This window comes from Octopus sinensis, linkage group LG8 (assembly GCF_006345805.1).
Source record: "Octopus sinensis linkage group LG8, ASM634580v1, whole genome shotgun sequence".
NCBI classification, from domain to species: Eukaryota; Metazoa; Mollusca; class Cephalopoda; order Octopoda; family Octopodidae; genus Octopus; species Octopus sinensis.
In genome coordinates, this window is record NC_043004.1 from 23,365,478 (window position 1) to 23,379,154 (window position 13,677).

The 13,677-nt window shown below is 39.4% G+C and overlaps 1 protein-coding gene across 1 annotated transcript in view; it reads left to right on the forward strand.

The window, feature by feature from the left end:
- Positions 1–13,677, forward strand: part of LOC115214978 (atrial natriuretic peptide receptor 1) — an 853,780-nt gene that overhangs the window by 784,080 nt on the left and 56,023 nt on the right. The window contains exons 13-15 of the mRNA XM_029784078.2: positions 2,659–2,824; positions 6,077–6,232; positions 11,547–11,718. Of these exons, the coding sequence (XP_029639938.1) occupies positions 2,659–2,824; positions 6,077–6,232; positions 11,547–11,718 (494 nt within the window). The remainder of the gene's footprint in view (positions 1–2,658; positions 2,825–6,076; positions 6,233–11,546; positions 11,719–13,677) is intronic.

Here is a 13,677-nt window from a genome sequence, read left to right on the forward strand (position 1 = left end):
TCTCAACCACATGGTTTCGAGTTCAGTCCTACTGCGTAGAACTTTGGGCTAGTGCCTTCTACCTATAGCCTCGGGCCGATTAAAGCTTTATGAGTGAATCTGGAAGGCGGAAACTGGAAGAAGTCCGTCGTGTGTGTATATATATATATATATATATATATATATATGGGATGGGGTTCCTTCTGTCTGTATTTGTCACCTACCACACAATGGTGTTGGTGCGTTTACTTCTCCGTTACTTAGCTGTTCGACAAAAGAGATCTGATAGAATAAGTAATAGGTTTTTTAAAAAATAATCAGTCCCGAGATCGTTTTTGTCCAACTAAAACTCTTCAAGGCGGTGCTCTAGCATGGCCGCAGTCAAATAACTGGAACAAGTAAAAGATAAAAGATATATACATACTTCCCTGGGCATGGACACATTGAAACTCCGACGTCTGGCAGCTGACTTGGCAGACACCCTTAAAATTATCAACCATCGTACAAACAATAACTCTGAGCACCTTTTCAAGCTCCACCCATCTAACACCCGTGGACATATTTACAAAGTAAGAAAACAGCACAGCTCCCATGACTTCAGGAAACATTTTTTCACGCTGAGAGTTGCTGAAGCATGGAACAAACTGCCGGCATCAGTTATTAGTTGTCGGAGCACTGCATCCTTCAAAACTTCCATGCTTCCTGAGATTCGCCAACACTACACTTGATTTTCTCCCCTCCATACACACACAAGCATGTATCTGACTCATACATTGTTCGCTTTCCAGACATTTCTACATTATTGCATGTACTTTATATGCACTTTCTGACAAGTTGTGGTGCACCTGAGCACTGTATACAATAATTTCATTTTTTTTTTTTTTATGTACCTGTATTCCATTTAATTAGTTAATTAATATTTGTTTAATTTAAGGCTGCGAGCTGACAGAAACGTTAGCACGCCGGGTAAAATGCTTAGCAACATTTCGTCCTTCCATACCTTTTCCATTGAGGCCAATTTTACCATTCATCCTTTCAGAGTCGAATAAGTACCAGCTGAGCACTGGGGTCGATGTAATCGACTTATTCCCTCCCCCTATAATTGCTGGCCTTGTGTCAAAATTTGAAACTATTTTTATTCCTATTGTGTGAAGTCGCGTAGCTTAGTGGTTAGGGTATTCGGCTCACGATCGTAAGGTCGTCAGTTCGATTTCCAGTGACGCGTTGTGTCCCTCAATTCAAATTACGCCGAGGTCAACTTTGCCTTTCATCTGTTCGGGGTCGATAAAATAAACAACTGAGTTACACCCTCCCCCAAAATTACTGGCCTTGTGCCAAAATTTGAAATCAGCGTTTGTTTAATTTAGACTGTGTTGACCAAGGTGACGAACTCTGGTTCAGTAACCTAGAATGGTTTTGTGATTCTTTATTACCCACCAGGGGGCGACACAGAGGGGGACACCACAAGACATGGGGACATAGAACATTATAATTAAAATTTATGAAAAATGAATTGTTAAGTGAAAGAAAATGATAAAATGAAAGCGATACCAACGGCCCCGTCCGTTAGCATCACTTACCTGTCCTTTGTTTTTCATAGTCACTTGAATGTTCTTTGCCAATACGAATAAATTCCATATCCATTCTTACTCCGAAATACTCATCCATATTTTCCACGAATTCATCGCTCATTCTTATATCTTTCACCTCCCAATTCTCCCTTTCACACCTCACCATAAACTCACCTATGTTCTTCTTTTCAATCACAGCATACCTAGTCTCACCAACATCATACCATTTATACTCTTCCATTAGACTTTTAACTTCTTTCTGTTCAGTCATAGTACAAATGTACGGCCTGATATCGATTTCAATCTCTTGTGTGTGTGTATTCTTTTTTTTCTTTTGTTTTCTTGTTGGTGGGGAGCGGGTGGGTTCAATGTCTGCATGGATAGGGTGGGACTCAGAGGGCGTGGGTGGTTTTGGGGTGGATTGGAGTTCCATATTATTTTCTTTTCCACGTATTCTTCTCTTCCTCTTACTTCCAGCTTCCTTCCATTTCTGTGTATTCTCTTCCTCTGTTTCCTTCTCCTCTGGTTTCTGCTTCTCTCTCTCTGGTTCGGAATCCATTTCTTTCCCTGGGGGAGGGCAGAAGGCTCTTATGTGACCCCTCAGGCCACACTTGTAACAACGTGGAGCCCTGCCCTCCACCCACACTCTCATGATCACGTCTCCCAGTCTGATGCTTTCCGTCAGGTCCACCAGTACCTCGGTCTCTGCCTGTACGTTCAGCTCCACTGTTACGCCTCTCCAGCCCTCGGACTTAACCGAGGCATGGAGAATATCCACTTCGTCCTCGTGGCCGCTGATCACAGCCGCCACAATCCATTCTGCCTCCACGTTTGGTGGCACTCCCTCCACCCTTATTCGTGTAATCCTCCTGTTTAAATACGTAGGTAACAGTGTTACCTTTTCCGACTTCACCGCCTTCGCCGCCATCTTCCTCGCTGCAGATTCACTTTTAAAATGCACATCCTAGAATGGTTTTGGAACCAAAGGTTTCAGAAAATTGGTTTTATACCTCTATAAGAATTTCTTTTCTTGTGTTTTTTGCTTTTTTTTTTTTTTTCAAACTAATGAAATATCTCCAATGTTTTTTCTTTCTCTCTTTCCCTCCAGGGCCTAGCCTATCTTCACGGCAGTGAAATAAAAAGTCATGGAAACTTGAAGAGTTCAAATTGTGTTGTGGACAGTCGGTTTGTTTTAAAGATTACAGATTTTGGTTTACATTCTCTGAGAGGGAACCCTGATCTGGAAGAAGAAAATACATTTGCTTACTATCACCGTAAGAACATTCTCTTCTCTCTTAGAATCTTACTTTCTAGTTGGTTCTCTGTTGGTATCACATTATTAATATTATTATTATTGATTGAGTGAGTGAGTGAGTGAATGAGAGAGCAGTGCACGTCATCAAAGTGACACAGGGGTACAAATATACGAAACCCAATATACACATCATGATTACCCATCTGATAATGGTACACTAGGCACACGTATCACAACCATACATGCGCGATATGGTGATCTCTTGTCAAGATAAACAGCACATGACCCCCATAGGTGAGGCCTTGTTAAAATTTTCTTCTGTTCAAATAGCCCTGAATAGGTCTCTGAATAAGGGTTCTTTAAGAATGAAGAAAGAAACACTCATGTTTCCAGAGGTGAATTTTTCAAACCCCAAAGAATTCCTCTCAATACATGGCTATGATGCTCCCCCACTACTTCTGCTTGTGATCAGAGATGCACATATTGTCAGCCACCAAGAGACATGCTCAACTGGCTAAGATCAAACAACTGACAAGCAAATCTGTGGTACTGAGTAGAATGTCTGCTGTAGCCTGTCTTCTTACAAGATACAACATGTACATGATAACACTTCCAATCAGTTCAGATCAGAAATCATGAGAGCCAATGCCTGGCACTGCATCAGGGCATTTATTATTATCATTACTGAGTGAGAGAGCAGTGCATGCCATCAAAGTGACACTGGGGTACAAATATGCGAAGCCCAGTATACCCATCATGACTACCTGTCTGATAAGGGTACATCAGGCAAATGCATTACAACCATATGGTGATCTCATATCAAGATTAACAGCGCATGACCTTGCGGGTGGAGCCCAATTAAAATTTTCTTCAGGTTGAGTAGCCCATCCCGCTCAAAAGATCCCTGAATAAGGGTTGTTTAAGGATGTTGAATGAAACACCCATTTTACCAAAGGTGAATAATCCAAACCCCAAAGAATTCCTCTCAACACATGGTTATGATGCTCTCCCACTACTTCTGCTTGTGATCAGATATGCACATATCGTCAGCCACTAATTTACGTGGTCAACTGGTTAAGGTGAAACAACTGACAAGCAAATCTGTGGTATTGAGCAGAATATTTGCTGTAGCCCATCTTTTACACCAAGACAAAACAATGTACATGATAGCACTTCCAATCAGTTAAGATCAGAAGCCATGAGAACCACTGTCTGGTACTGCATCAGGGAATTTATTATTATTATTATTATTATTATTATTGTCATTATTATTTTTTTTTTTTTATTATTATTATTATATGTTTGACTTTTGCTTTGTATTTGTACAAGTTGGCTCCAAGTCTCACTCAGAGACCTCAAGAGACAACAAGTTAGAAGTTCGTGTTATGACTAGGGTGCCATATAATTGGTTTTGCACAGAATATTGCTCAAGAAAATATCTAAGAAAACAAGAAAATTATAAGTCTGTTTTAAAATTTGGGATTACATAAACAGTCTTTTACGTAGGATGTGGGTAGTTCCCATGAGCACAACCTTTCTGGAAACGGTACAATGTTGGAAACACAACAGGCAGTTACTATAGTAAGGGACATAACTCTGCTTATACTAGTATATTTTACTGTCTAATACATTTTACTGTCTAACAAATTAGAAGCGTGGAGACACAGATATACTCTTACTCTTTTACTTGTTTCAGTCATTTGACTGCGGCCATGCTGGAGCACCGCCTTTATTCGAGCAACTCGACCCCGGGACTTATTCTTTTTGTAAGCCCAGTACTTATTCTATCGGTCTCTTTTGCTGAACCGCTAAGTTACGGGGACATAAACACACCAGCATCGGTTGTCAAGCAATGCTAGGGGGACAAACACAGACACACAAACAAACACAGACACACATACATATATATACATATATACGACAGGCTTCTTTCAGTTTCCGTCTACCAAATCCACTCACAAGGCATTGGTCGGCCCGGGGCTATAGCAGAAGACATTTGCCCAAGATGCCACGCAGTGGGACTGAACCCGGAAACATGTGGTTGGTTAGCAAGCTACTTACCACACAGCCACTCCTGCGCCTGTGTGTGTGTGTGTGTAATATTTTTACTTGTAAATGTATATGTGCATACATGTGTGTGTATTTATATATATATATACAGTAATCTCTCGCCATATCGCGGTTCACCTATTGCAGTTTATTTAAGCTTATGTTAATTCCTCCGTGGTGTTGTTTTGCATTTATAATAAAATAAATATATATAAATTATAAAAATAATTTTTAAAATTATATATATACAGTACATCACTGTTTCTACTTCGCGGATTTTCACATATCGCCGTGGGTTTTGGAACGTAACACCCGCGATAGTCGAAGGATTACGGTACAGTAACGATGAAACCGTGTAAGAACTTTGATATTAACTTGTGTTTATCCATATTTCTCCTACATTTTTTCTATTGGGTTGTCCGGAAAGTTCGTGCCGATTTTTAAAGGAAAGAAAATGGTCAATAAATACTTGCCATTACATTTTTAATCAACCAAATATGAACCATTTTGTTGCACAATGCGTCTCTATCTTTCCCTTAACTTGAAAATACCCTCTTCCCAGAATTGAGGTGGTTTCATGGCAAAGAATTCCTCAAGGTACCTTTTTACGTCATCCAAGGAATTGAAATTTTTACCATTAAGACTATTCTGCAGAGACCTGAATAAGTGGAAATCCGAAGGAGCAATATCTGGTGAATATGGAGGGTGGGGTAACACATCCCAGTCGAACTGCAGCAATTTTTGTCTGGTTCTCAAAGCATCAAATGCCGAAAATGAACTTTCTTATCTTCAATTTCAAAGGGTTACAGAATTAACGCAGGTTTTAGGATCATAAACCTTCTTCCACGAAAAGGTAGCTTAAACTCTGCTCAAAATGGAGGTGTAGTCAAATCCTATTTTATGGACTCAACCATGTTCTAAATTAAGACGAAAGGTAAGCTACTTTCCGGACGAACTTTCCGGACAACCCAATATTTCTCATAACTAGTAAATCTGCTCAGTATAGTATTTACTAAACAACTAGACAGAAAACAGACTGGGTTATGAAAAATCTACGTAGATCTCTAAGCATAACAGTAGCAGTTGTACCTCTGTTCAAACACATAATTTCTACTCTGTCTGTGTGTCTGTGTGTGTGTGTGTGTGTGTGTGTGTGTGTGTGTGTGTTGTTGTTGTTGTTGTTTCTTTGTTTATATATAACATGTTGTATTTCTAATTTTAGGTAAGCTCTGGACTTCGCCCGAATTGCTTCGTCTCCATAATCCGCCGGAAGGAGGATCACAGAAAAGTGACGTTTACAGCTTCTCTATTATGTGTCAGGAGATAATCTATCGGAACGGAGTCTTCTATCTCAATGGCGTGGATTTAAGCGCTCAAGGTGAACACGGAGATATTTGTATATGTCTTTTGAAATATTTCTTTGTTGTCTATAAACTGTAAGAGTTGTGGGACGGAGAAGTGGTAAGGAACATAATATATACGCGAATAAAAATAGAAATTGAATAGTGCCTAAAAAGTTAAGAATATATTAATAGAAAGGACACGATTTTGCCTACAGAAAGACTGGTACTGCATTGTAATGGTGTTGTGGGACGGGGAAAAGGTAAGGAACATAATATATACGCGAATAAAAATAGATATTGAATAGTATCTTAAAAGTTAAGAATATATTAATAGAAAGGACACGATTTTGCCTACAGGAAGTCTGGTATTACACTGTATTTGTGTTATCTTACGTATATTTGTAAACTGTGAAAGTGTTGCACCATAGAGCGTATGGAGAAGGATAGCGTGTGTACATACATACATACATACACACACACACCACATACATATACCACATACATACACCACATACATACATACATACATACATACATACATACATACATACATACATACATACGTACATGATGACTGCAAACTCGTGTTCGAATATTGCCATCGCCTGATCGAAAGTCCCACAAATGAGAGGGCTACAACCAGCCATTTTTGTGATGGGTCTTACTTTTTACCGCAGGGTGCCACTCAATTTCCCTCTTCTAGAGAGATGTTGTGACAACAGAAGGCGGCGAACTGGCAGAAACGTTAGCACGCCGGGCGAAATGCTTAGCGGTATTTCGTCTGTTACGTTGTTACGTTGTGAGTTCAAATTCCGCCGAGGTCAACTTTGCCTTTCATCCTTTCGGGGTCGATAAATTAAGTACCAGTTACGCTCTGGGGTCGATATAATCGACTTAATACCTATGTCTGTCCTTGTTTGTCCCCTCTATGTTTAGCCCCTTGTGGGTAATAAAGAAATAGGTATTTCGTCTGTTACCAGTTACGCACTGGGGTCAATATAATCGACTTAATTCGTTTGTCTGTCCTTGTTTGTCCTCTCTGTGTTTAGCCCTTTGTGGGAAGTAAAAAAATAGGTATTTCGTCTGTCTTTATGCTCTGAGTTCAAATTCCGCCGAGGTCGACTTTGCCTTTCATCCTTTCGGGGTCGATTAAATAAGTACCAGTTACGCACTGGGGTCGATATAATCGACTTAATCCGTTTGTGTGTCCTTGTTTGTCCCTTCTATGTGTATCCCCTTGTGGTCAGTAAAGAAATAAGATGTTGTGACAACAGAGGGGCTTCCCATGTATGCAAGTATGTTTGTGTGCGTCTGTGCATGCGTCTGTGCAAGCGTGCGTATGCATGTTCATGTATGAATGTTCATGTGTGTATCATATGATCAGATCGTCGACAACTGAACTTGCTATTCTATCAGAGCAATCAGGAAATGAGGTTTGTTAAACACTGCATTTCCTACAGCTGGGAGGACGTACAATTCGTCTTGAGTCGATCTGATCAATGAAACTATCTCCTTTAGAGGGAAAAATTGTAATACTGGGAAATACGTACGCCCAACTCTGCCCTAAAGTTTCACTGCAAAGGTGCGAGTGTCTCCTGCAATGTGGATGATGAATCTTAGCACTCAAGTATAATTGTTGTTGTTACTGTGGCTGCTTTATTACACTTTTCTGCAGAAACGAAATACCGCCACTTCAGCGGCTTTTTCGCGTACGAGAGTACAAAGTGAAAGTGACTCGGGTGGTACCAGTCGTGACTCTCTGATCATTAGCGACGCAATGACATCCAGGGAAATGACTTTGGGGTTTTAAAGATGGGGCATTAGCGTTGCCATATCATAGATAATGTAGATTTACGCGTTAGATATTGCAGATTTGAATAACATTAGTATTGGTTTCTAATTATGACACAAGGCCAGCAATTTTAGGGGAGCGGATAAGTCAATACATTGAGCCCAATGTTCGACTCTGAAAGGATGGAATGCAAAGTCAAAGTCAACCTCGGTGGAATTTGAACTCAGAACGTAAAGACGGACGAGATGCCGGTGAGCATTTATGCCCGGCGTGGTAACGATTCTGCCATCTCACCGTCTTACTGGAATTAACATCGCTTGTTATTTAGAAGGCGGTGAGCTGGCAAAATCGTTAGCAGGCTGGGAAAAATGTTAAGCGGTATTTCATCCGTCTTTATGCTCTGTGTTCAGATCCCAACGAGGTGGACTTTGCCAAAATTTGATATCAGTATTAACTCCCAATATGGTGTAGGGTATGGATAGATACCACATCGTAGTGTATGCTTGGTAATGTTTTACTATGAGTCTCCCACACTACATAACTTAGTGACGATGATTCTACTGCACCAGTGGCTCACTACCACACAACAGCACCGCTACCACAGTACTACACTTCTGCACTACCATCTTACTGCAGAGTCTTAAAAATTATGATAAATTAGTTACAGTTGGAGGAATTCTTCGGTTTGAACGGCAGTTTTTTCTAGCGGTTTCATATGAAATTGTCACCCATAATTATGACCCTAGTATCGATCTATTACATTTCAATCTATTTTAGGGTTAGGAGTGGGGGGAAGGGTATCTTTTTTTTCTTCAGAAATGTAAATAAACCCAATCTGTTTCTTAAACGAGGGACATATTCATACGGCACAGAATGTTTTTTGCCTCAATAGTGTCAGTGATTGGTTGAAATTGAAGAAAAAAAAACAACAAATATCTTACAAACTATAGAATTTTCTCAAGAAAGCCAAGAGAAAAAGATGTTTTATAAACACATTCTACCAGTATACGAAGTTTAAAATTTTTTAGTTACCTATAAATTATGTTAAAAACTGCCGTTCAAACCGAAAATATCCCAGTTGGAAAGCATTTCATCAGAATTATCCCCATGATCGGGTCTTCACATGTGTGTGTGTGTGTGTGTGTGTGTGTACAGGTCTATGCATGAACACACGCGCACACATAGATATACATACAGATGCGAACACACACACAAAGAGATTTAACAATAGAAACACAAATCATTGCCAAATGATTAACTTCTTGGAAGTAACATCCAAGTATAAGCAAGAGTTATTTCCCTTACATTGTTATCGAAATTTTAGATTGAACTTGGTTCGACTTTTTCTTTTTTTTTTTTTAGATATCAGTTCTAAATGTTTATTGTGGATATCGTTCATCGTTTAACGTCCGTTTCCCGTGCTAGCACGGGTTGGACATTTTGAATATATATCAAATACCTGACGTATTACAAACACCAATGTATAAATAATGTGAGCTAATGGGAATGTCAATGGAAAGCTATCTAAAGAGAGAAATTAAATCAGCATTTTTAATTGTGGACATATTAAATGGAGAGAAATAATTAGGTTGTAAGATAGACAATTATTTAAGTTTGTATCAACACACTTAATACAGGAAACATTTAAACAGTGACAAGGAATAAATAAGTGGCGAGACAGAAACAGGAATAGAAAGATATTAACATAGTGGTGTCGTTGAGAAGCTTGCTTTGCAATCCCGCGAAGTTTCAGGTTCAGTCTCACTGCACTGCATATTGGGCAAATGTCTTCTGCTATAGCCTAGGTTCGACCAATGTCTTGCGAATGAATTTGGTGGACGGAAACCGTCATGTATATATTTAAAAAAAAAAAGAGCTAGACCAAAGGTCCTTCTTAAGCCATTTATGAGGCCAGTATCCCAGGTTCTGTGGTCTATATATTTCCTTTACCCCTGGATGGGACACCAGTCCATCATAGGATTAATCCCATTTGCTAACCGAGTAGACTAGAGTGACATGAAATGCAGTGTTTTGCTCAAGAATACAACACATCACTCAGTCCATGCACCTACAGTGTATATGTATGTATGCATGCATGCATTTATGTATGTATGTATGTATGTATGTATGTATGTATGTATGTATGTATGTATGTATGTATGTTTGTCTCTTCTATTTTTTAATTATTATAAATCTTCCACTGACGAGGGAGCCACTTTCCAACAAAGATACAAGGCTCCATCTTTGGGATGTAGTTAATAGACAAATTCACATTTGGAACTTGAGAAAAATCTTGCATATTTTTACTGTCCCACTCACAGATTGCACTTATAATGTACGAATTTGCCGGTCAATTTCTCTTTGCCTTTCATCCTTTCAACTTTGCCTTTCATTCTTTCACAGTCAATAAATTATGTTCAGCACTGGGGTCGATATAATCAACTTAGCCACTCCACTAAACTTGCTGGCCTTGTGCCAAAATTTGAAACCAATATTTAGAAAGCTGGCAGAATTGTTAGCATGCTGGGCAAAATGCTGAAGAGCATTTTGTCCATCTTTATGTTCTAAGTTCAAATTCCACCAAGGTCAACTTAACCTTTCATCCTTTCAGGGTCAATAAAATGAGTACAGGTTAAGGACTAGGGTTGATGTAATTGACTTACACCCTACCCCCAAATTGCTGGCTTTGTGCCAAAATTTGAAACTAATAACATTTTAATTATTATCGCAGCAATCTGATAGAATCATTGGCATGCAAGGCAAAATGCTTAGTGGTATTTCATCTGTCTTTATGTTCAGAGTTCAAATTCTGCCACGGTCAACTTTGCCTTTTATCCTTTTGGAATCAATGCCATTGACTTACCCCACCACCACCACCAATACACACCAATTACATACATCTAATGCAAAATTTTTTGTAGACTCCCAATTTACTATTTTCTTATGTGGACCCCTAAAAACCTTTTACAGACCCTCAGGGGCATTATGGACCCCAGTTAAGAATCACTGTTCTAATGTTACAGTTCACTGACTAACTGGAGTATTTTCTAGTGACAACATATTTATGCTCATAGTTACAGTTGACTGATTATTATATATATTCTGACTAGCTATTTTGACCCGTGCTTTCTTCTTTTGTTCATCTTCTTTTCCTGGTTCTTTTTATTGCCCTCTTCTTTAACCCACTTTCCAAAATCCAACAAATTTTTACACCCACAATTAAAGATAACCACCTCTAGCCCCTGCAGCAACACAAAAGCCACCGTTATTCAAACAGTGCAATCTGTCTATCCCATAAAACTCAATTTTTCCCATATTCCTCACCATGGCAACCGAACGGTAGCCCCGAGCAACTTGCAACCCTCCTCACACCATTGCCCACCCCATTTTACCCCCAGTGTAAATTTTGGCACCAAACCGCTCCCATCCCAAAATGAGACAAATAACCAAGAAATCAAACAACTTTTTCGCATTTCATCTTTATAGATATTGATGATGGCATATGGCTGTAGTAACATTACAGTTGACTGACTAACTGTGAAACTTCTTCCTTTCAGAAATTTACCAAAAAGTAAAAGATGGATTGAAACCAGCATTCCGACCAACATTGGACTATTCCGAATGTCCATCTGAGGATCTCGTTAACTTGATAAAGAAATGCTGGTCTGAAGATCCAAATGATAGACCAGATATGCAGAGCATCAAACAACATATCAAGAAAATGAACAAGTAAGATTTATGTAGTTTAATTCATATCTTATGCACAAGACTTTTTACTCATAGCTATGATTTAAGGTGCTAGACTACAGATCATGGGCTCTTAAGAAGTTCAATTTTAGTCAATAAGTGTTAAGTTGCAGGTTAAACGATCACAATACTACAATACCATTGCTGTTTGAAAAGAATATTTTGATAGTGTTGTGGGGACGCCCTCAGACGATGATGTAGGCTAGCCCAATATGTAGATATAGAGGGAGAGGTCTAGACATCGAGGAGTTGAGTTGATTAGAGGTCATCCGAACGTGCAACATAACAGTGGTGACGAGGATTTCGTAGCTCACACAACCACTGTGTAGTATTGCAATATAACAGATAGCTACCTTGGAGTACATACACACATACATACATACATACATACATACATACATACATACATACATACATACATACATACATACATACATACACATGTACATACATACATACACACACACACATACACACATACATACAAAGGGGAATCCAAACAGATCAAGCTGACCATATTAAAACCTGTGGGTCAAAAGAATATTGGTAGAACTAGAAAATTAAAACAGCCACCAAGTTGAAACACAACTGGCCAGATATTGTTGTGTAGGACCACAAAGAAAAGGTATATTCCATTGTGGAAATCAGCTGCCCTCCCAAAACATGAACATGGTTAGCAAAATACAAGAGAAAGAGGACATCTATGGACCATAGATAAGGAGTTTGCAAATTCAGTACTCAAGACTCACGTTCAACTTCATACACATTATTATTGAAGTAACAAAGAGGTTGTCACAGTTCTAGGACAGCAACTCTTCACCCAATGAGATGGCATCTAGTGTACCACAGGGATCTGTTCTTGGCCCCCTTTTATTTGTTGCATATGTTAATGACATAGATGCCAACTTAAAGAATGCCACAGTGCTGAAATATGCAGATGACATCAAGTTGTACCTCGAAATAAAGAAGACAGATCCTGTACACTATAGCTCTTTATTGCAATCAGACCTGAACACAATGCAGCGGTGGATCATGGACTGGCAACTCAAGCTGGCTGTGGACAAATGTACCACCATGCATTTTGGGAGGAAAAACCCAGTGTCTACTTACTCCCTCCACAACACTAATCTCAAAAAGTCTTCTTGTGAACGTGACCTGGGCATCATTTTCGACAGCGATTTGCATTGGTCAAAACACATTGCTAAGAAGGCTGAGGGTGTCTTGGCATCACTCACCAAGTCCTTTGTGAGCCGCTCTCCGGCTATCTATCTGCGGCTTTATATAGCTATGGTGCAACCTCACCTGCAATTTGCATCACCGGTCTGGAACCCCTATCTTGCCCAGGATATTAATCGTCTGGAAGCCGTTCAGCGGCGTGCAACCAAGAGAATACCTTCAGTCAGGCATTTGCCATATTCTGAATGCCTTACTTCCCTGAGCATGGATACATTGAAACTCCGACATCTGGCAGCCACCCATAAAATTATTAACCATCTTGCTAACAATAATTCTGAGCACCTTTTCAAACTCCACCTGTCTAACACCCGTAGACATGTCTAGAAAGTCAGAAAACAGCACAGCTCCCATGACTTTCGGAAACATTTTTTCACGCTAAGAATTGCTGAAGCATGGAACAGACTGCCGGCATCAGTTGTTAGCTGTCGGAGCACTGCATCCTTCAAAACTTCCATGCTTCCAGAGATTCGCCAGCACTACACCTGATTTTCTCCCCTTCATACACACGCAAGCATGTATCTGACTCATATACTGTTCACTTCCCAGACATTTGTACATTACTGCATATGCTTTATACGCACTTTCACAAGTTGTGGTGCACCTGAGCACTGTATACAATAATTTCATTATTATTATTATCATTATTATTATTATTATTATTATTATTATTATATTATTATTATTACTCAATAAAACGATAAAAGT